Below are 21996 nucleotides of genomic sequence, written 5' to 3'. Positions count from 1 at the left end.
CCATTAGCTTTTATTCTGGTAACAAAGAGTTACATCATTTCAATTCAACCCAATACCTCATAAATAAAAATTTAAGTTCAACAGAAATTATGACACGTTATTATAAGTAATGTTTTAATTATTTGCTGTTTAAAGATCTCTAATCTTAAAATTCTACAAATTCTTCCTATTTAGTCATCTAGAAACAGTAAAACATTAAAGTTGTTGGAAAAGAAATCTAACACTGACTTAAAACGTATTATTAAACAAGCATTTCTACAGGTATGACATTGTTGTGAGTAAATGAAGTCTTCAATCCCTTATCTGCAAATTTCCAGACCAAAAACCTTTGAAAAGCAAAAGATTTCTAGATTTCTCATAGGTAAACTCATTTGGCAGCTAAACCTAACCGCAACACATGTAAAGCTATTTGTGCTCTATTTATGCCACGTAATGTGACTATTACAACTGACTATAGAAATGTTAAGGCCGGGCGCAGTGGCTCACACCTGTAATCCCAACACTTTGGGAGGCCGAGGTGGGTGGATCACGAGGTCAGGAGTTCAAGACCAGCCTAACCAAGATAGTGAAACCCTGTCTCTACTAAAAATACAAAAATTAACTGGGCGTGGTGGCGGGTGCCTGTAATCCCAGCTACTCAGGAGACTGAGGCAGAGAACTGCTTGAACCCAGGAGGTGGAGGTTGCAGTGAGACGAGATCACGCCACTGCACTCCAGCCTGGGCGACAGAGCGAGACTCCGTCTCAAAAAAACAAAAAACAAAACAAAAAAAAGAAATGTTAATGTCTGGTTGCTGAAGTGCCCAAATCCTGCTGGGGGTATTATGTAATATATGATGTATATACCAAATTATCTTTATCAAATCTGAAAAATCTGGAATTACCAAATATATCAGACCCTAAGGGTTTTGATTAACAAACTCTAGAAGTCTGGACAACACAGCATGACCCCTTCTCTACAAAAAATAAAAATAAAAAATTAGCTGGCCATAGTGCCTGTAGTCCTAGCTACTCCAGAAGCTGAGGCGGGAGGATTGCTCGAGCCCAGAAGCTTGAGATTACATGAACCACGATCGTGCCACGGCAGTCTAACCTGTGTGGACAGAGTGAGACTCCATTTCTAAAATAAAAATTAGAAAACAACGACGACCAAAAAAAAAAAAAAAAAAAGATTGTGGGCCTGTATTCTCCATTTACCATTGACATTTTTCTTCTATCCACATTTCCAGGATTTCTGATCCACTTCTGACCAAGAATCTCTTAACAAGGGTAAAGAATCACACTTCTAGAAGTTCCTTAAAAAGCAGGGTTTCCTAAGTATTAAGTTGATTCTTCCAACATATCAGCAATGAGACATACGGTTTAAATTGTTTTCCAAGTAGAGGCAATATATTTGCATTAATTTTGTTACTTTCCTTTTCTACTCAGCTCTCTGGTGAGGCCATGGTTGGAATAAAAAGCTAAAAGTAACACTCACGGAATAAAACTATGACCTTTCTGAAAATTGCACTGTGTTCCAACTAATTCAAATAAATATTTCACTGAAGGGTCTTTAAGAAATAACTACGGGCTGGGCACGGTGGCTTACGCGTGTGGCTCACGCCTGTAATCGTAGCACTTTGGGAGACCGAGGTGGGAGGATCAACCTGAGCTCAGGAGTTCGAGACCAGCCTGGCCAACATGGTCAAACTCCATCTCTACTAAAAATACAAAAATTAGCCGGGCGTGGTGGCGGGCACCTGTAATCCCACAGCTACTCAGGAGGCTGAGGCAGGAGAATCACTTGAACCCAGGAGGCGGAGGCTGCAGTGAGCCGAGATCGTGCCACTGCACTCCAACCTGGACGACAGAGCAAAACTCCACCTCAAAAAAAAAAAAAAAAAAAAAAAACAGACAAAAAGAAACAACTATGATGATCTGAATGAGTGAAATGCAAAACAGATAATCATACATTAATTCGGTGACAACAAACTTTGAGTGCTGCTACGTGCTTGGCATTGTTAAATACTTCACATAGATTTAATTCCACCTTCACCATAAACCCTATAGAAGCAGGTATTATCTCCATTTTACAGATGAGGAAATATGTCAAGAAACTTGCACAAGGTCCTATGATTACTAACTAGAAAAGGTAAGATCTACTCCAGTAATGTCAAATGTACCAAGCTCTACTGTACTGGGGATACAGCAGTGAGCAAGACTGAAACCCCTTCTGACATCAGGGAATTTTAAAACAAACAGGAATCTTTAATCATCTGTTTCAAACCCTTAATTACACACACAAAAAAGAAACTTAAACCCAGAAAAGAAAAGTGACTTGCCCAAGGTCATATTGACGGGTAGTAAGGTCATGAACTAGTCGCCTGACCCTTATACTGCTGCCCTTTCCCCAGCAGTGCATCAGTGGCAGCACTCCTTTGTGAACTCAGATGACTAGTATCACCAAACAAGAAGCTGTATTTTAGCCTTCCCCAAGCATCACCTAGCTCTAAATGTCAAGCCTAGGCCAGGCACAATGGCTCAGCCTGTAATCCCAGCACTCTGGGAGGCCTAAGGCAGGAGGATCACTTGAGCCCAGGGGTTCGAGACCAGCCTGGATAACAGAATGAGATCCCACCTCTATTTAAAAAAAAAAAAAAGAAAGAAAAGAAAAGAAAAGAATACCTGTCCAAGTCTATGAGATTGTAGCATCTCCTATAGATGATGCAAGAGAAAGAAAGACTCTTCTTTAATTTCCAGAGCCAAATTTAGTTCACACTACTGGCTGAAAGATAAACTACAGCTATCACACTATTTTATTACATTGTTGGTGCTCCTATCTGGTAACAGAAAACAAGTGATTTTATAAACCATGATACTTGTACTATGTGCTCAGTATACTCAAGACCATGTAGGATACAAACATCCCTCTCCTCAAGGAGATGTAAAAAGGAGGGAGTAATAGGGATTTATAGTTAAGAATATGGTGTACATATATGACAGATTTAGATTCAAATCCATGCTCTGACATTTGCTAACTACAAGATCTGGGTAATGTTATTTGTCCTTTTCAAGCTTCAGCTTCTTTATACGTAGGTGAGCATAATACACCAACATTGAGGAGTAGTTAAAACAGCCAAATGAGGCAACATTACACAGATAAAGTATCAAAATAGAGGGTCTGACACATAGCATGGTTGATGAGGAGTACAAAAATATACAAATAATTACTTATTTCTACCATAACAATAATCTCTGGGGGCCATAAGCCAGCATTTTCAGTGATCATATTTAAGCTCAATCAAGGAAAACAGTTACTTCTTCTATAATAATGTCTTCTTCATAGGCATTATTATAAGATTTCAAGGTTAAAGAATTAAGATATTATCCATTTTTTTTTTTTTTTGAGACAGTCTCACTGTGTCACCCAGGCTGGAGTGCAGTGGCGTGATCTCAGTTCGCTGCAACCTCTACCTCCTGGGTTCAAGCGATTATCCTGCCTCAGCCTCCCAAGCAGCTGGGACTACAGGCGCCCACCACCACGCCCAACTAATTTTTGTATTTTCAGTAGAGATGGGGTTTCACTATGTTAGCCAGGCTGGTCTTGAACTCCTGACCTCGTGATCTGCCCACCTCAGCCTCCCAAAGTGCTGGGATTACAGGTGTGACCCACCATGCCTGGCCCATTATCTATTTTCTTAAACAATGAATTATAGATATTTGAGTTGTAGCTCAATAACATCACTATAAAGCTAGGACTTATGATATTACTATGTCATCTCAAATTTGCAGTTAAACTACACCAAAAGCACAAGCAACAAAAGAAAAATATATATAAATTCATCTTCATCAAAATTAGAATATTTTATACTTCAAAGGCCACAACCAAGAGCAGACAGACAACCCACAGAATGGGAGACAGTATCAGCATATCTAAGAAGGTTCTAGTATTCAGAATATAAAGAACTCTTACAACTCAATAATAAAAAGACAACCCAATTTAAAAATGGACTAATCCAATTTATACTCCAGCCTGGGCAACATAGCCAGACCCTGACTCTTTTCTAAAAAATGGGCAAAGGATCTGAATAGACATTTATTTCTCCAGAGAAGATATGCAAATGGCCACAAAGCAATGAAAAGATGTTCAACATTGTTAATCACAAGGGACATGCAAATCAAACCCACAATGAAATACCACTTTACACCCACTAGGAAGGCTATAATCAAGACAAATGATATTGGTGAAAATGAGGTGAAACTGGAATCCTCACACACTGCTAGTCGGAATGTAAAATGGTGCAGCCACATTGGAAAGGTCTGGCAGTTCCTCAAAAGGTTAAACATAGTTACTATATGACCCAGTAATTATTCTCCAAGGTATACACCCAACATAAATGAAAACATATGTCGCCGGGCGCGGTGGCTCACGCCTGTAATCCCAGCACTTTAGGAGGCCGAGGCGGGCAGATCACAAAGTCAGGAGATCGAGACCATCCTGGCTAATACAGTGAAACCCAGTCTCTACTAAAAATACAATAGCCGGGCGTGGTGCCGGGTGCCTGTAGCCCCAGCTACTCGGGAGGCTGAGGCAGGAGAATGGTGGGAACCCGGGAGGTGGAGCTTACAGTGAGCCAAGATCACGCCACTGCACTCCAGCCTGGGTGACAGAGCGAGACACTTGTACAGGAATGTTTTTAACAGTATTATTAACAACAGCCAAAAAGCTGAAACAGCCCAAATGTCCACCAAATGATGAATGAATAAGCAAATCGTGGTTGGGTGCAGTGGCTCACATCTGTAATCCCAGCACTTTGGGAGGCTGAAGCAGGTAGATCACCTGAGATCAGGAGTTCTAGACCAGCCTGGCCGACATGGTGAAACCCTGTCTCTACTAAAAATACAAAAATCAGGCCAGGAGGTGTGGCTCACGCGTGGAAATCCCAGCACTTCGGGAGACCAAGACAGGCAGATTATGAGGTCAGGAGTTTGAGACCGGCCTGGCCAATATGGTGAAACCCCATCTCTACTAAAAATACAAAAATTAGCCGAGCGTGGTGGTGCGCGCCTATAGTCCCAGCTACTCGGGAGGCTGAGACAGGAGAACTGCTTGAACCTGGGAGGCGGAGGTTGCAGTGAGCCAAGATTGCGCCACTGCACTCCAGCCTGAGCGACAGAGCAAGATGAGACTCCGTCTCAAAAAAAAAAAAAAAAAGACTATACTAAGCAAAAGAGGCCAGTTACAAAAGACCACATACTGTATAATTTCACTGATAGAAAATTTCCAGATTTGGCAAACACACAGACAGAAAGTATATTAGTGGCTGTCAGAGGCGTGTGAGAAATTGGTGGGGGCAAATGAGGGCTGAATGAGGAGTGACTGCTTAATAGGTACAGGGTTTCTTTTTGGAGTGATGAAAATGTTCTAAAATTATACAGTAGTAATAGTTGCACAAACCTGTAAATACACTAAAAGCCACTGAATTAACAGTTGACCCTCAAATAACATGGGTTTAAACTGCACAGATTCACCTGAGAATTTTCTTTCACCTCTGCAACCCTAGATGACAAAACCAACTCTTCCTTTCTCCTCAGCTTATTCAATGTGAAGACAAGGAGGATGAAGACCTTTATGACGACCCATTTCCACTTCATGAACAGTAAACATATTTTCTCTCCTTTATGATTTTATTTTCTTTTCTTTTTTGAGACATTGTCTCGCTCTGTCACCCAGGCTAAGTGCCTATAATCCCAACATTTTGGGAGGCCAAGGCAGGCAGATCACTTGAGTTCAGGAGTTCTAGATCAGCCTGGGCAATATGGTGAAACCCCATCTCTATAAAAAATACCCAAAAAAGGCTGGGCTCAGTGGCTCACGCCTGTAATCCCAGCACTTTGGGAGGCCGAGGCAGGTGAATCACTCGAGGTCAGGATGTGGAGACCAGCCTGAGAAAAATGGTAAAATCCCATCTCTACTAAAAATACAAAATTAGTTGGGTGTGGTGGCACGCACTTGTAGTCCCAGCTATTCGGGAAGCTGAGGTGGGAGAGCTGCTTAAACCCAGGAGGCGGAGGTTGCAGTGAGCCAAGATCATGCCACCACACTCCAGCCTGAGTGACATGACTGCATGAGTTATACTACTACAAAAGTTATACTACTTGACTGCATGCGGGTAGGGAGGGGGGATAGTGTGAGCACCACAACCCTTGCATTATTCAAGAGTCAACTACACTTTAAGAATGAATTTAATTCTATTTCTCGATAAAGCTGTTATTAAAAATTGTATAGTCATTCTAAATTTTGAATTATGCTAATTAATCTAACTCTGATATAGATATCAAAGTTTTGTTGCAGTTGTTATTTTAACTGAGGTACTTGGAAATGTAAATCAATATTTCAGGTATCCCAGCTCCTACGAAATTCTAACATCTAATTTCAATTTCTCTCCCTGCAATTTAATTCCACTCAACCTTGAGCCTTCAATGAAATAAATAAATAAACCTCAGCACTACCCACAAAATCTCTCCATGAACTTCAAAACTTTATGTCCTTGCCTCACTCCTCCTTCTATAACCTAAATGAATCCTTTACAAAGAAAGGCAACCTCAGATTGTTTTTTAGGCCTTATTACATCCTTTAGGCCCACAATCCTACACTAGAAGCATTTTAGATTCACTTAATCCTTACTAAATTATCTCCAGTTTACCATGACGAAAAACATTTTAGTGATGACAAAGAACTTGCCTAAAATCACACAGCTAAAGTTCAGAAAAGTTCAGAAAAGCCAGGATTTGAACCCACATTAGCAGTCAGACTTGGTTACTGACATCGAATCAAGTGACAAGAAAAAAGCTTAAGCAGAAAACAGCTAATACCTAAAAATTTCGAACTACTTTCTGTGGTTCACTGTGGCTTGGTCATGTGCACTTGAGATCAAGTACACATGTGGGACAACATCTTGGGTAGAACTAGGGTCAGGATATTGATCTAGGTAACTAGGGAAACACACCTGCCCCAAAACAGCAAGTTCATACTCTTACTTTCTGATTTTGTATTCACTTAATTGTATCCATGCATGGTTCAAGAGCAGATGCAAGGGTCTTCTAGAGAGACACTGTAGCTTAAGAGAGGAGTACTAGCTTTGGAGCAAAACAGATTTAGATTCACATCTTCACTTGGCCATTCACTAGCTATTTGGCTTAAGACTATTCTAAATACTTAGCATCCTCATTTTCAGAATGAGGATAATACTCATCTTGCAAAGCTGCTTGAGGAATAAATGGGATAAGGTGGGTAAGTATTTAGCAGAATACCTGGCTCAGAGTAATAGCTCAATAAATGGTAAGCTGTTTTTAGTTAAGTGTGACACCTATGGTTTTAGTAAAACAAAATTATTCAGGTAAAGCAGCAGCATGTTAAAATATTTTTTTAAATGATATCTAAATTTGCACTTAAATTTGTCAATTCTGATGACAACTATTACTCTTCAAAGTTAACTTTTTCAGGCTGGGTGCAGTGGCTCACATCTGTAATCCCAGCACTCTGGGAGGCCAGGATGGGCAGATCACCTGAGATCAGGAGTTCAAGACCAGCCTGGCCAATACACTGAAATCCCATCTCTACTAAAAATACGAAAATTAGCCAGGCATGGTGGTGCACACCTGTAGTCCCAGCTTCTAGGGAGGCTGAGGCAAGAGAATCGCTTGAACTGGGGAGGCAGAGGTTGCAGTGAGCCGAGATTGCACCACTGCACTCCAGCCTGGGTAACAGAGTGACACTGTCTCAAAAAAAAAAAAAAAAAAAAAAAAAAAAGTTAACTTTTTCATAATATAAAACATTTAAAAAGCTGAGAGAAAAATCTGAAAACTACAGAAAAAAAAGAGAAACACATATACCATAATTCTACAACCCCTAAAACACATTTTGTTGAATTACTGAACACTTAAAAAGCCATCTGTAGGCTGATGATGCAGTTGGGGAAAAGAGGAGTGTCATTCTGACCATTTCTCTTTCTCTGTATTTCATCAGCCTGTTTGAATTTCCAGAGGATAGGCAGGGAAAATGCTGGGGAAAACAAAAGTACAAGAGCCAGTCAGTTTTACCTTTCTTTTTGGGAGGCAAGTTTTCATACTGGAAAAGTTTTGAACTACCTGAAAACTTAGATTTGAGAAGAAAACTTAGATTTGAGGATTATTTGTGGAGTTTATTCTCATTCTCTTCCAGACTCATTACAAAAGATCTGAAAATTTGTTGACGATTTGAGAACTGCAGATAAATATGAATTTATCTTTTCCACACCTGCCCACTAAAAAATTACTTAGAAACATTACTACAAGGAAAGAAACAAAATCAAGCAAACATCTAATGCATTAGATGATTAAAGGATACATATTACAGCCTAAGTTGGAGAGAACATTACCCAACAAATGGCTTTTTTTCCCTGGGAGCTTCTACTGTGCAAGTCTGGGGATCTCCAGACCAGAGAAAAATTTTCCAGTTTAAACAAAATAACGAAAATGTTCCAATAACCAGATAACCTATCAAATAACCAGAATTTGAAGTGGGAAATGAAGGGCCATATCAATGGGGAGGAAAAATGGCACTGGTAATATCTAGAACAGAAAATAAACAGGAAATACTTTAAAAGGCCAAAATTTGCAAATACAGATTAACAGGGTATGAAATGAAATACGAGGCAATGCACCTGTTAAAGGAAAAAGGGGAACAGAGGATGTTTGAAGTCTTACGTATTTAGTGTTAACACTAATTCCTGATCTAGCTGTCATGTGGAAAGCATGCTGTCCAGAAGAAAACCTGGGTCCTGGCTTATTCCAAACTACACAGTACTTAATTTAAGTAGTAGTACTTAATCTCTCTCAGTGTCTTAATCTGTAAAATGGACACCCTTTATGTACTCACAGCTCTGTGTGAGTCACAAAAGAATTTTGAGCAGATGCTTTTTAACTCCAAAGTGCTGTACAAATCAGAGCATCCCTTTTCTCTTCACATTAGTTTGACATGGAATTTACTTCATAGATGGAAGAAAAATTATTTCAGGTACACTGATGATGAAAATGTGCCGAACGTGGTTAAACAAATTTAGGTGAGGACAATTATATAAGTTTACCTGAGAGGCCAGGCGCGGTGGCCTCACGCCTGCAATCCCAGCACTTTGGGAGGCCAAGGTGGGCGGATCACCTGAGGTCAGGAGTTCGAGACCAGCCTGGTTAAGATGGCGAAACCCCGTTTCTACTAAAAATACAAAAAAATAGCCAGGCGTGGTGGCGCACGTCTGTAATCCCGGCTACTCGGGAGGCTGAGGCAGGAGAATCACTTGAACCCAAGAGGCGGAGGTTGCAGTGAGCCGAGATCAAGCCATTGCACTCCAGCTTGTGCAACAAGAGTTAAACTCCGTCTCGAAAAAATATGTTTAGCTGTGAACAGATGAGTCTGAAGCAAGGGACTGAAAGTGCCACACAAATGGGCAAGCTGTAGAAACTGGTCGTATGAGGATTTCTTACAAACCACAAACGCATATGCTTACATAAATATTCATCAATAACAAGAAAATGCCACCAGTATCAACTGTAAACCACTTAGAAAATACCCAACAATATAATTTGTCCAAATCCCTCTACCAGCATTCCGGTGAGTGTGCGTGCTTTAGTCCTAACTCTTCTGTACATTACGACAGGACAAAACCCGCTTTTTATAAAACGTTTAGCAACTCGCCAAGAAACTGGCACACTTTACCTTTTTAATCGCTAAGCAAACATGTAGTACAGTTGAGATAACCAGGCGGACGTTCAGCCCTCTTCAAAAATAAGACACAGAAGTTTTTACATTTTACCAGCCCGATGTCTAATACCGATCACAAGCCTCTATTTGATGCTCTTTCTAGATGTTGGCCACGGATCACGGAAGACTCCATTCTTTCAAGTTCTGAGGACTTTCTACGCTTCAATTCCTAAGCTAAATTGCCAAGGTTTTACTAGCACGAAAGTTTAAAGTCAACGGAGAGCGTGCCCTAATCCCTAAATCGATTAGGTTTATTACGCGGCACCAGCGAGCAGGGACTGGAAATACAAGAGCGAGCGGGTCATAACGCGGGTGGCCGCGGGACCCGACGCCCCGGGCCCGGACACCCTCCCCGGGGACGCGGGCGCGGCGGGCCCGGCTCCCAGACGGGAGGCTGCAAGGGGAGGGGAGGGAGAAGGAGAGAGGAGGGGCGGCCCCCTCGGGCCGGCCTCCCTCCCGGCCCGCGCCGCTCGCCGCGCTCACCGCGTTCTTCTTCTGCACCATCTTGTCCATCTTCTTGGCAAAGCGGACCACTTCGTCCTCCATGGCTCCGGCAGATCTTCTCCGCGCCCACCCCGCTGGCAAGGGGAAGTGGGCGAAGCTGGAGCGGAAGACACAGCAGGAGCGACCCCCGGCGCGCGGCAACCCCCACCACCGCAGGCCCGGGCCTAGGCCCCCTTCCTCACGAACGAAGCCCGCGGCGGCGGCGGCGGCGGCTCCGGCTCCGCCTCCGGCTCCTCCTCCCCAGGCAGCGACCATCGAACACCGCGCGCGACGTGCAGGCGCTACCAATTGACTGCAGATCGCTGATGAGGGGCGAGCCCATGTTCCCGCCAGGCGGGCGTCGGGCTAGTGGGCAGGCGTGGCTTCCGGCTAGAGGGTCTTGGAAGGCGCCCGGTTTTGCTGCGCGTTCACCTCCGGTCCCGCCCCCTCACGGGGCGGGTTTTCGGCCCCCTGTTGCATCCGGACATCCCGGAGTTTTAGAACTCGCGGAGGCCCAAGTATCTCGAAACGGGGGCAGATTCCGATCATGGAACTTTGGCAGGTTTTAAAGTCTGTGGGAAGCCAAGCACTTTCTCCATAGGAGACTGCTACGGGGAAAAATGGAACCCGCGTCCTCTAAATTAGGTTACGGAGTTACTCGTTTTAAGAGTTCCTTTTTTTTTTTGAGACGGAGCCTCGCTCTGTCGCCAGGCTGGAGTACAGTGGCGCGATCTCGGCTCACTGCAACCTCCTCCCCCCGGGTTCAAGCGATTCTCCTGCTTTAGCTTCCCGAGTAGCTGGGACTACAGGCGCCCGCCACCACGCGCTGCTAATTTTTTGTATTTTTAGTAGAGACGGGGTTTCACCATGTTGGCCAGGATGGTTTTGATCTCTTGACCTAGTGATCGCCCGCCTCGGCCTCCCAAAGTGCTGGGATTACAGACCTGAGCCACTGCACCCGGCTAAGCGTTCCTTTTTAAAAAAAAAATCGGCCGGGCGCGGTGGCTCATGCCTGTAATCCCAGCACTTTGGGAGGCCGAGGCGGGCGGATCACCTGAGGTGAGGAGTTGGAGACCAGCCTGACCAACATGGAGAAACATCGTCACTACTAAAAATACAAAATTAGCCGGGCGTCGTGGCCTGTGACCCCAGCCACTCGGGAGGCTGAGGCAGGAGAATCGCTTGAACCCGGGAGGCGGAAGTTGCGGTGAGCCGAGACTGCCATTGCACTCTAGCCTGGGCGACAAGAGCGAAACTTCGTCTCAAAAAAAATAAAAAATAAATAAAGGTGAAATCGTTCGTGAGCTCCTGGAGTACTAAGAACCAGTCTTGGGCATGGCATTTTGAATAGTTGAAGAACAGTTGACAGAAACCTTCTGGTCAGAAATTACACAAGGCATCCCACCAGCTTCTGAGGATCAGAGAGGAAGGTGACTTAAGTTGTGACAGGGTTCATAGTGGAGAATGCAGGCTCCTCCAAAAAGTCTTTCCCCACTTAAACCCTTCACTACCAACTCATGCTATTTGCAGGTATAACTCCCACACCACGTAACTATCATTCATCAAAATACGCCGCCTAATAATGTTCTTTCTATACTGAGATGACAGATTTTTCCTGGTTATGACTCACTCATTTGGGGGAGAAGTATTGGGATCGTTTCCCTATTTTGTTTCATTTTTAAATTATCTTTTTATTATTGATTTCCAGCTTAAATTGTAGTATTTGTTGAGATTTATTTTGTCAATTTTTTTTTTTTTTTTTTGAGACGGAGTTTTTCTCTTATTGACCAGGCTGGAGTGCAGTGGTGCCATCTCGGCTGGCTCACTGCAACCTCCGCCTCCCGGGTTCAAGCGATTTTCCTGCCTCAGTCTCCTGAGTAGCTGGGACTACAGGCGCCCACCAGCACACCCGGCTAATTTTTTGTATTTTTAGTAGAGACGAAGTTTCACCATGTTGGCCAGGCCGATCTCGAACTCCTGGCCTCAGGTGATCCGCCCACCTCGGCCTTCCAAAGTGCTGGGATTACAGGCGTGAGCCACTGCGCCCGGCCTATCTTGTCAATTTTTATGCATATCTATGTGTTCTAAAAAAGAACACACAGAAAAAAATTGTTTTCTACAGAAAATGTTGCAATATTTACATCCCTGTTTGCTGTCTGCTTCATGCCTCAATTAATGAGTATGTAAAAATTTCCCCTTATGATGTGGACTTGTACATTTATTCTAACAATTCTGTCATTTTTCTTTTTTCCCAAAGAATCAGTTGATTTTTTTTTCTGTAAAATACAGACATCCCTGTTTGCTGTCTGCTTCATGCCTCAATTAATGAGTATGTAAAAATTTCCCTTTATAATGTGGATTTGTACATTTATTCTAATAATTCTGTCATTTTTCTTTTTTCCCAAAGAATCAGTTGATTTTTTCTTTACTGTAAAATACACATAACACAAAATTTATCCATTTAACTACTTTTCTTCTTTTTTCATGCTACCTTGTCTAAGACCATTTTTAACTATTTTTTTAGATTTTAATTCATTTTATTTTATTTTTTATTTTTTTTTAGACGGAGTCTCGTCTTATCACCCAGGCTGGAGTGCAGTGGCGTGATCTCCGCTCACTGCAACCTTTGCCTCCCAGGTTCAGGCAATTCTCCTGCCTCAGCCTCCCAAGTAGCTGGGATTATAGGCACGTGCCACCACGCCCAGCTAATTTTGTATTTTTAGTAGAGACGGGGTTTCTCCATGTTGGTCAGGCTGGTCTCGAACTCCCAACCTCAGGTGATCCACCCGCCTCAGCCTCCCAAAGTGCTGGGATTACAGGCATGAGCCACTGCACCTGGTGGAGATTATTCTTTTTGAGCTATAAATTTCCCTCTGAGCACTGTTTTCACTGCATTTCATAAATTTTGGTATATCGTAGCTTTGTTTTCATTTGTCTCAAAATATTGTTCTATTTTCTGATTTCTTTTTGAAGTTGTGTGAATGTATTATTTCAACATAATTGTGAAATTACTTTTTTCTTCTGTTATTTATATCTAGCGTCATCACATTATAGTTAAAGAAATACTTTGTATGATTATGATTTTTAAAAATTCTTTGGCCGGGCATGGTGGCTCACACCTGTGATCCCAGCATTTTGGAAGGCTGAGGTGGGAGGATTGCTTGAGCTCAGGAGTTCAAGATCAAACACCATAGGGAGGCAACATAGTGAGATCTCACCTCTACTAAAAATTAAAAAAAAAAAAATAGCCAAGCATGGTGGCACGTACCTGTACTCCCAGCTACTGGGGAGGCTGAGGTGGGAGGATCACTTGAGTCTGGGAGACAGAGGTTGCAGTGAGCTATGATTGTGCCACTACACTCCAGCCTGGATGACAGAGCGAGACCCCTGTCTCAAAATAAATAAAGAAATAAAAACAAGGCCGGGCGCTGTGGCTCATGCCTGTAATCCCAGCACTTTGGGAGGCCAAGACGGGTGGATCACTTGAGATCAAGAGTTCGAGACCAGCCTGGACAACATGGTGAAACTCTGTCTCTACTAAAAATACTAAAAATTAGCCAGTCGTGGTGGTGGGCGCCTGTAATCCCAGCTACTCAGGAGGCTGAGGCAGTAGAATCACTTGAACCCGGGAGGCGGAGGTTGCAGTGAGCCAAGATTGCGCCATTGCTCTCCAGCCTGGGCAACAAGAGTGAGACTCTGTCTCAACAAAAAATAAATAAATAAATAAATAAATAAATAATGAATAAAAACAAAAATTTATTGAGGCCAGGTGCAGTGGCTCATGCCTGTAATCCCAACAGTTTGGGAGGCTGAGGCGAGCAGATCACTTGAGGTCAGGAGTTTGAGACCAGCCTGGCCAACCAACATAGCAAAACCCTGTCTCTACTAATACAAAAATTAGCCATGCATGGTGGCGCGCCTGTAGTCCCAGCTAGTTGGGAGGCTAAGACATGAGAATCATCTAACCCAGGGGGTGGAGTTTGCACTGAGTTGAGAACCCGCCACTGCACTCCAGCCTGGGTGACAGAGCAAGACTCTGCCAAAAAATTGAAAATAAAAAAATTGAGACATTTAATTTGTCTAACAAATGACCAGTTCTGGAGAATGTTCCATGTGCATTTTGGAAAAATATGCATTCTTATGGGTGGAGTGTACTGTATGTATTATGTCTAGTTGGTTTACAATGTTGTTTAAGTTCTGTATTTCCTACTGATCCTCTAACTGTTCTATCCATTAATAAAAGTCGTGGGGTTGTTTTTTTGTTGTTGTTGTTGTTTTTTGAGATGGAGTTTTGCTCTTGTTGCCCAGGCTGGAGTGTAATGGCGTGATCTTGGCTCACTGCAACCTCCGCCTCCCGGGTTCAAGCGATTCTCCTGCCTCAGCTTCCCAAGCAGCTGGGATTACAGGCCAACACACCCGGCTAATTTTGTATTTTTAGTAGAGACAGGGTTTCTCCACGTTGGTCAGGCTGGTCTCGAACTCCCAACCTCAGGTGATCTACCTGCTTCAGCCTCCCAAAGTGCTGGGATTACAGGCATGAGCCACCACGCCTGGCCAAAGGGGTGTATTTTTAAGTTTCTAATTATTATTATAGAACCACCTATTTCACCCTTAAACTATGTCAGTTCTTGCTTCATATATGTGGGGGCTCTGTTGTAAAGTATGGACATGTTTATGATTGTTATATCTTCTTGATGGTTTAACCCTTTTATCCATATATAATGTTCTGTTGTAGCAAATTGTAGCAAATTTTGACTTGCACTTTTTTTTTTTTTTAATTTGAGACAGAGTCTCGCTCTGTCGCCCCGGGCTGTAGTGCAGTGGCGCGATCTCGGCTCACTGCAAGCTCCGCCTCCCGGGTTCACGCCATTCTCCTGCCTCAGCCTCCCCAGTAGCTGGGACTACAGGTGCCCGCCACCACACCTGGCTAATTTTTTTTGTATTTTTAGTTGAGACGGGGTTTCACCGTGTTAGCCGGGATGGTCACAATCTCCTGACCTTGTGATCCGCCCACCTCAGCCTCCCAAAGTGCTGGGATTACAGGCGTGAGCCACCGTGCCCAGCCTACTTGCACTCTATTTTTATACTAGTATATCCACCTCAGCTCTCTTTTAGTTACTGTTTTCATGGAACACCTTTTTCCATCCTTTTACATTCAATATATTTGTCTTGGATCTAAAATGAGTCTCTTCAAGACATATAGTTGTATCTCTTTTTTAAATTTTTATTTTACCAATCTCTTTCAGTTGCATACTTTAATCCTATTAAGAGTTGAATTTGCCATTTAAAACACAAGTGCATAGAAGCATAAGTTATAAATCTATGTTAATGGGCATACATTGTGTAAAGGTTTCCTTTGTAACAACAACTACATGAAGATGGAAGGATGAAATTGAATAGGAACACAGCATTTGTATACTGCTGAAGCTAAATTGGGATTATTTAAACTGGATTCTTTTTTATTTCCTTTCTTTTTTTTTTTTTTTTTTGAGATGGAGTTTTGCTCTTGTCGCCCAGGCTGGAGTGCAATGGCGCAGTCTCAGCTCACTGCAACCTCTGCCTTCCGGGTTCAAGCGATTCTCCTGCCATAGCCTCCCGAGTAGCTGGGATTACAGGCGCCCACCACCATGCTCGGCTAATTTTTGTACTTTTAGTAGAGGTGGGGTTTTGCCATGTTGGCCAGGTTGGTCTCAAACTTCTGACCCCTAGTGATCCACCTGCCCTGGCCTCTCAAAGTGCTAGAATTACAGACATGAGCCACTGCACCCGGCCTATTTAAACTAGATTCTTAAGGTTCTGGGTTCACAGGAGGGAGCATATGGGTCTGCCACATGCTGTGGGGGCCATGAACCCCCACCAACTGGCTGCAGCAGAGGCTTCTCCCCACTTCTGGCTGCCCCGGGCCTGCTGCCTCCTACTCCACATCCATTGGAGCCCTCTCAGTTTTGGTCACTTGTCTAAGGGCACCCACGGGTATCCAGCCAAGGTCATCGAGAAAGGAGTCTTGCTCGTTGCCCAGGCTGGAGTGCAGTGGTTATTCCCAGGTGTGGTTGTGCACTATAGCCTCAAAATCCAGGTCTCGAACCACCTGCGGTATCCAGCCAAAGTCATCGAAAAAGAAGTCTTGCTGCATTGCCCAGGCTGGAGCCCAGTGGTTATTCACAGGTGTGATTGTGCACTATAGCCTCAAAATCCAAGTCTTGAGCCACCCTCCTTCCTTGGAGTAGCTGTGACTACAGGTGCATGCCACCATGCTAATTTTTGTATTTTTGTCATGTTGCCCAGGCTGGTCTCAGACTTCGGGCTCAAGTAAAGGATAGTTTTGTTGGATACAGAATTGTTCATTGACATGTATTTTTTCTTTCAGCATTTTAAATAGTATCATCCCACTATTTCCTAGCTTCTGTGGTTTCTGCTGCAAAATTGGCTGTTAATCTCATTGAAACACTTGGATGTGATGAGTTGTTTTGCTCTTGCTATCAGTAATCTTTTTGTCTTTCTACAGTTAGATTATAATTGGATTGGTGTGAATATATTCAAGTTTATTCTACTTGGAGTTCATTGAGCTTCTTTGATGTGTAGATTTATGCCGTTCATCAAAGTCAGGGATTTTTTTTCAAAAGTCTGGGTCTCGGCCGGGCATGGTGGCTCACGCCTGTAATCCCAGCACTTTGGGAGGCTGAGGTAGGAGGATCACCTAAGGTCAGGAGTTGAAGGCCAGCCTGGCCAACATGGCGAAACCCCATCTCCACAAAAATACCAAAATTAGCTGGGCATGATGGCAGGTGCCTGTAATTCCAGCTACTCGGGAGGCTGAGGCAGGAGAATCACTTGAACCAGGGAGTCGGAGGTTGCAGTGAGCTGAGATCACACTACTGCACTCCAGTCTGGCAACGGAGCAAGACTACGTCTCAAAAAAAAAAAAAAAAAAAAAAGGTTATTTGGCTCATGGTTCTGCAGACTATACAAGCAGCACGGTGGGTAGGCATGGTGGCTCACACCTGTAATCCTAGCACTTTGGGAGGCTGAGGCAGGCAGATAGCTTGAGCTCAGGAGTTCAAGACCAGCCCAAACAACATGGGGAAACCCCATCTCTACAGAAAACACAAAATTAGCCAGGCATTGTGGTGAGCACCTGTAGTCCCAGCTACTTGGAAGGCTGAGATGGGAAGATGGCTTGAGTCTGGGAGGCAGAGGTTGCAGTGAGCTGAGATCATGTCACTGCACTCCAGCCTGAGCAATAGAGCAAGAGCCTGTCTCAAGAAAAAAATGCAAAAAAAAAAAAAAAGCACGGTGCAAGCATCATGAGGGCCTCAGGAAACTTTTATTCATGGCAGAAGGGAGAAGGAGAGTTGGCATGTCACATGGTGAGAGAGGGAAAAAGCAGGGCAGGGAGGAAGTGCCAGGCTCTTTAAACAACTAGCTCTTGCATGAACTAATAAAGCCAGAATTCACTCATTACTGTGAGGAGGGAACGAAGCCATTATTCATGAGGGATCTGCCCCCATGACTCAAACACCTCCCATGAGACCCTACAACCAACATTGGGGATCACATTTCAACATAAGATTTGGAGAGGAAAACATCCAAACTATATCAGATGGGGTCTCAATATACTGCCCAGGCTGGTCTCAAACTCTTGGCCTCAAGTGATCCTCCTGCCTTAGCCTTTCATTGCTAGCATTATAGACACGAGCTATTGCACCCAGCTAAATTTGGGGTTTGGCCATTATTTCTTCAAATATTCCTTTTGTTCCTCTTTTTTCTCTCCTTCTGGAATTCCATTATGTGTATGTTGCTACTCTAAGAAACCCACAGGTTTCTTAGGCTATGTTCATTTTTATTTTCTTTTTCCTTTCTATTCCTCAGACTGGATAATTTCAATTGTACTATCTTGAAGTCTGCTGATTCTTCTGCCTGCTCAAACCTGCTGCGCAATTCTAGTAAATTTTTTATTTTAATTATTGTTATCTTCAGTTCTAGATATGTATTTGGTTCCTTTTTATAATTTTTATTGATTGATGTTCTCTAGTTGTTGAGATATTGTCCTCCTGCTTTAATTTTTTTCTCCATGGTTTCCTTTAGCTTTTTGAGGTATATTTAAGACAGCTGAATAAGGTCTTTGCTCAGTAAGTCCAATATCTGAGCTTCCTCAAGGACAGTGTTTCTGTTCATTTCTTTTTTTCCCCCTATGAATGGGCCAGGCTTTGTTTCTTTGTATGCCTCATAATTTTTGCTGAAAATTGAACATTTTGAAGATTATAATGTAACTTTTAAAATCAGAATTGTTGCCGCTTATTGTTAGAGTTATGTGAGTTTTTTAGTTTATATGTTTAATGACATATCTAAACTCTGTCATGTGTAGTCACTAAAGTATCTGTTTTGTTAGCTCAGTGTCCACCTAATGTTTTGACAGATACTTCATTTTTTTAAACACCTGGAGCAAGAAAAAAAATCTGCCAGACTTTGCAGTAGAGCTCTTTGTGTTGGGCACACTTGTAATATTCAGCTGGTCACTTTCCAACTCTGCCTTAACCTTCATGACCTGCTGGCCCAGGACTTCAAGGTCAGCCAGAGGTGAGAGCTTAGGAATTTCTCAAATCTTTTTTTTTTTTTTTTGAGAGGGAGTCTCTCTGTCGCCCAGACTGAAATCTGCAGTGGTAGAATCTTGGCTCACTGCAACCGCTGCCTCCTGGGTTCAAGCAATTCTCCTGCCTCAGCCTCCCAAGTAGTTGGGATTACAGGCTGGGGCCACCATGCCTGGCTAACTTTTATATTTTTTAGTAGAGATGGGGTTTCGCCATGTTGGCCAGGCTGGTCTTGAACTCCTGACCTCAAGTGATCCGCCCACCTCGGCTTCCTAAAATACTGGGATTACAGGTGTGAGCCACCACAACCAGCCACTCAGCCACTTTTCTGAACCTGCACCCTGCCCTGTTCATACACATGGTCTGGATATCCAGAAATACGTGAAAGCACTTGAAAACCTTTATTTCTCCAAAGCATCTCATGCCTCAGCCTTTCCTCCCAGGCTTTTTGGTGTCTCTATTGTTTGCTCCAACTTATATCATTTGCCCTAAGTGGTAGTGAGTGGTTCATTTGACTTTAAATATTTTTGACCAACACCCTCTGTGTTGGTCAACTCTCCACCCTCAGAGAGTTCTGAGCTATTTCTTCACCCTGAGAGAGTTCTGAGTTAGAGCAAATAAAGGCAGTCTTTGTATTAGTCCTTCAAAAAGCCACCTGAGAGACAACCACGATTCTTTGAAAACAAGATTGACTTTGGTTCCTCCGATATCTGGAACCCACAGGAATGTGAACTGTTATCTTCAACAGCATCACCATGACTGGGAGGGATAATTAAGCATAAGTAAAAATGACACAAAGCCTTCCTACCAGGCATTAAAGTTTTTTTTTTTTAACAGCTTTATTTAGATAAAATTAGGTTCATCCATGTGGTAGCTTTTTAAATTTTATTTTATTTTTTTTGGAGACTGAGTTTCACTCTTCTCGCCTAGGCTGGAGTACAATGGTGTGATCTCAGCTCACTGCAACCTCCACCTCCCAGGTTCAAGCAATTCTCCTGCCTCAGTCTCCGAGTAGCTGGGATTACAGGCGTGCACCACCACACCTGGCTAATTTTGGTATTATTAGTAGAGACAGGGTTTCACATGTTGGCCAGGCTGGTCTCAAACTCTGACCTCAGGTGATCCACCTGCCTCTGCCTCCCAAAGAGCTGGGATTACAGGTGTGAGTGACCGCACTTGGCCAGCATTTTTTTTTATTACTGAATACTATTTTATGGCTATGCCACGTCTTATTTATCCACTTGTTGGTTATGAACGTCAGGGTGATTTCTGCATTGTGGCTCCTATGAATAATGCTTCTATGAACATTCGTGTACAAGTTTTTGTGTGGACATATATTTGTTGCCTTAAAGTCTATTTCACCTCATACAAATATAGCCAAGCCAGCTTACTTTGAGTAGTATTTGCTTATAATTTCCCATCCCTTTCAAACTTTCTGTGCCCTATGTGTTTGATATTGCTTGTAATGAAAATACAGCTTTCGGCCAGGTGTGGTGGCTCACACCTGTAATCTCAGCACTTGGGTGGCTGAGGTGGGAGGATGTCTTGAGGCCAAGAGTTAGAGACCAGCCTGGGTGACATACTAAAACCCTTTCTACGAAACAATAAAAATAAATTTTAAAAATTAGCTGGGCATGGTGGTGCACACCTGTAGTCCTGGTTACTTGGGAGGCGGAGGCAGGAGGATTGCCTCAGCCCAGTTCAAGGCTGCAGTGAGCTGTGATCACATCACTACACTCTAGGCTGGGTAACAGAGCGAGACCCTGTCTCAAAAACCAAAATGTGTGCGTGTGTGTGTGTGTGTAGCTTTAGATCATTCTTTTGTTCAGCCTAGCGTCTGTCATTTACTGACAAATTTAGTCCATCACAGTGGAAATAACTGTTGTTTTTGGATTTGTATGTATCATAGTATGAAATGTCTTATTCTATGTTTTATATGCTTTATTTCTCCTTTCTCATCCTTTTTTTTTTTTTTTTTAATGGAACCTTAAAAATTTCATCCCCTCAGCCGGGTATAGTGGCTCACGCTTATAATCACAGCCCTTTGGGAGGCTGAGGCAGGCAGATCACGAGGTCAGGAGTTCGAGACCAGCCTGGCCAACACAGTGAAACCCTGTCTCTACTAAAAATACAAAAATTAGTTGGGAGTGGTGGCAGGCGCCTGTAATCCCAGCTACTCAGGAGGCTGAGGCAGGAGAATTGCTTGAACCTGGGAGGCGGAGGTTGCAGTGAGCCGAGATCGCACCACTGCACTCCAGTCTGGGTGACAGAGCTAGACTCCATCTCAAAATAAATAAATAAATAAAAACATCCCCATCCCCACTACTTTGGAATTTATATCTATTTATTCTCGTTTTTTTAGTTAGCCTTACACTGTGAACACTTAGCTTTAAAAGGAATAAATATTTCTTATCTACTCACACAAAATGGAAGAACCACAGAATATTTCAACTTCTATCAGCCCTCCCATTGTACATTTTAAAAAACTTTTTATCTTGAAATATTTTATAGATTCACAGGGAATTGTCAAGATAAGCATAGAGGTCCTGTGTCCCCTTCCATCCAGTTTCCTCCAATGGTTACATCATACATATAGTACAATATCACAACCATGACATTGACATCATTTAAAAATATATATAGTCCACTATCATTTTATCATGTGTAGATTCATATAACTGCCACTGCAATCAAATATAGAACTATTCTGTCACCACAAAGATCATTGTCATGCTATTCCCTTGTAGTCACATCTACTACCCTCTCCCACACCATCTCTAGCCCCTGGCAACTAATCCATTTTCCATCTCTGTAATTTAGTTATTTTGAAAAAGTTATATACAGTGCATGACATTTGGAGACTGGCTTTTTTCACTCAGAATAAGGCCCTTTGGGTGGGATGTGGTGGCTCACGCCCGTAATCCCAGCACTTTGGAAGGCCAACGTGGGAGTATTGCCTGAAGCCAGGGGCTTGAGATCAGACTGGGCAACAAAGCCAGACCCCACCTCTACAAAAAATAATTTAAAAATTAGCCAGGCATGTGGCAGGTGCCTGTAGTCCCAGCTACTCTGGAGGCTGAGGTGGGAGGATCACTTGAGCCCAGGAGTTCGAGGCTGCACTGGGCCATGATCATGCCACTGTGCTCGC

General features: G+C 43.1%; 1 protein-coding gene across 3 annotated transcripts in view; it reads right to left on the bottom strand.

Annotated features, from left to right (window-relative positions):
* The window catches only part of TCEA1 (transcription elongation factor A1), a 56968-nt gene extending 46188 nt beyond the window's left edge, over positions 1-10780 (bottom strand). The window contains exon 1 of one of the 3 annotated variants that reach the window (XM_004047009.5): positions 10261-10780. In XM_004047009.5, the coding sequence (XP_004047057.4) occupies positions 10261-10536 (276 nt within the window). In that variant the 5' untranslated portion in view covers positions 10537-10780. The remainder of the gene's footprint in view (positions 1-10260) is intronic. The other 2 variants (XM_055348761.2, XM_055348759.2) reach the window with 2 other exon arrangements.
* Between the last annotated feature and the right edge of the window lie 11216 nt (positions 10781-21996).

Source organism: Gorilla gorilla, chromosome 7, assembly GCF_029281585.2.
Source record: "Gorilla gorilla gorilla isolate KB3781 chromosome 7, NHGRI_mGorGor1-v2.1_pri, whole genome shotgun sequence".
Lineage (NCBI taxonomy): Eukaryota > Metazoa > Chordata > Mammalia > Primates > Hominidae > Gorilla > Gorilla gorilla.
Note: the sequence above shows the minus strand (reverse complement) of the source record. Positions and strands in the feature narration are given on the sequence as shown.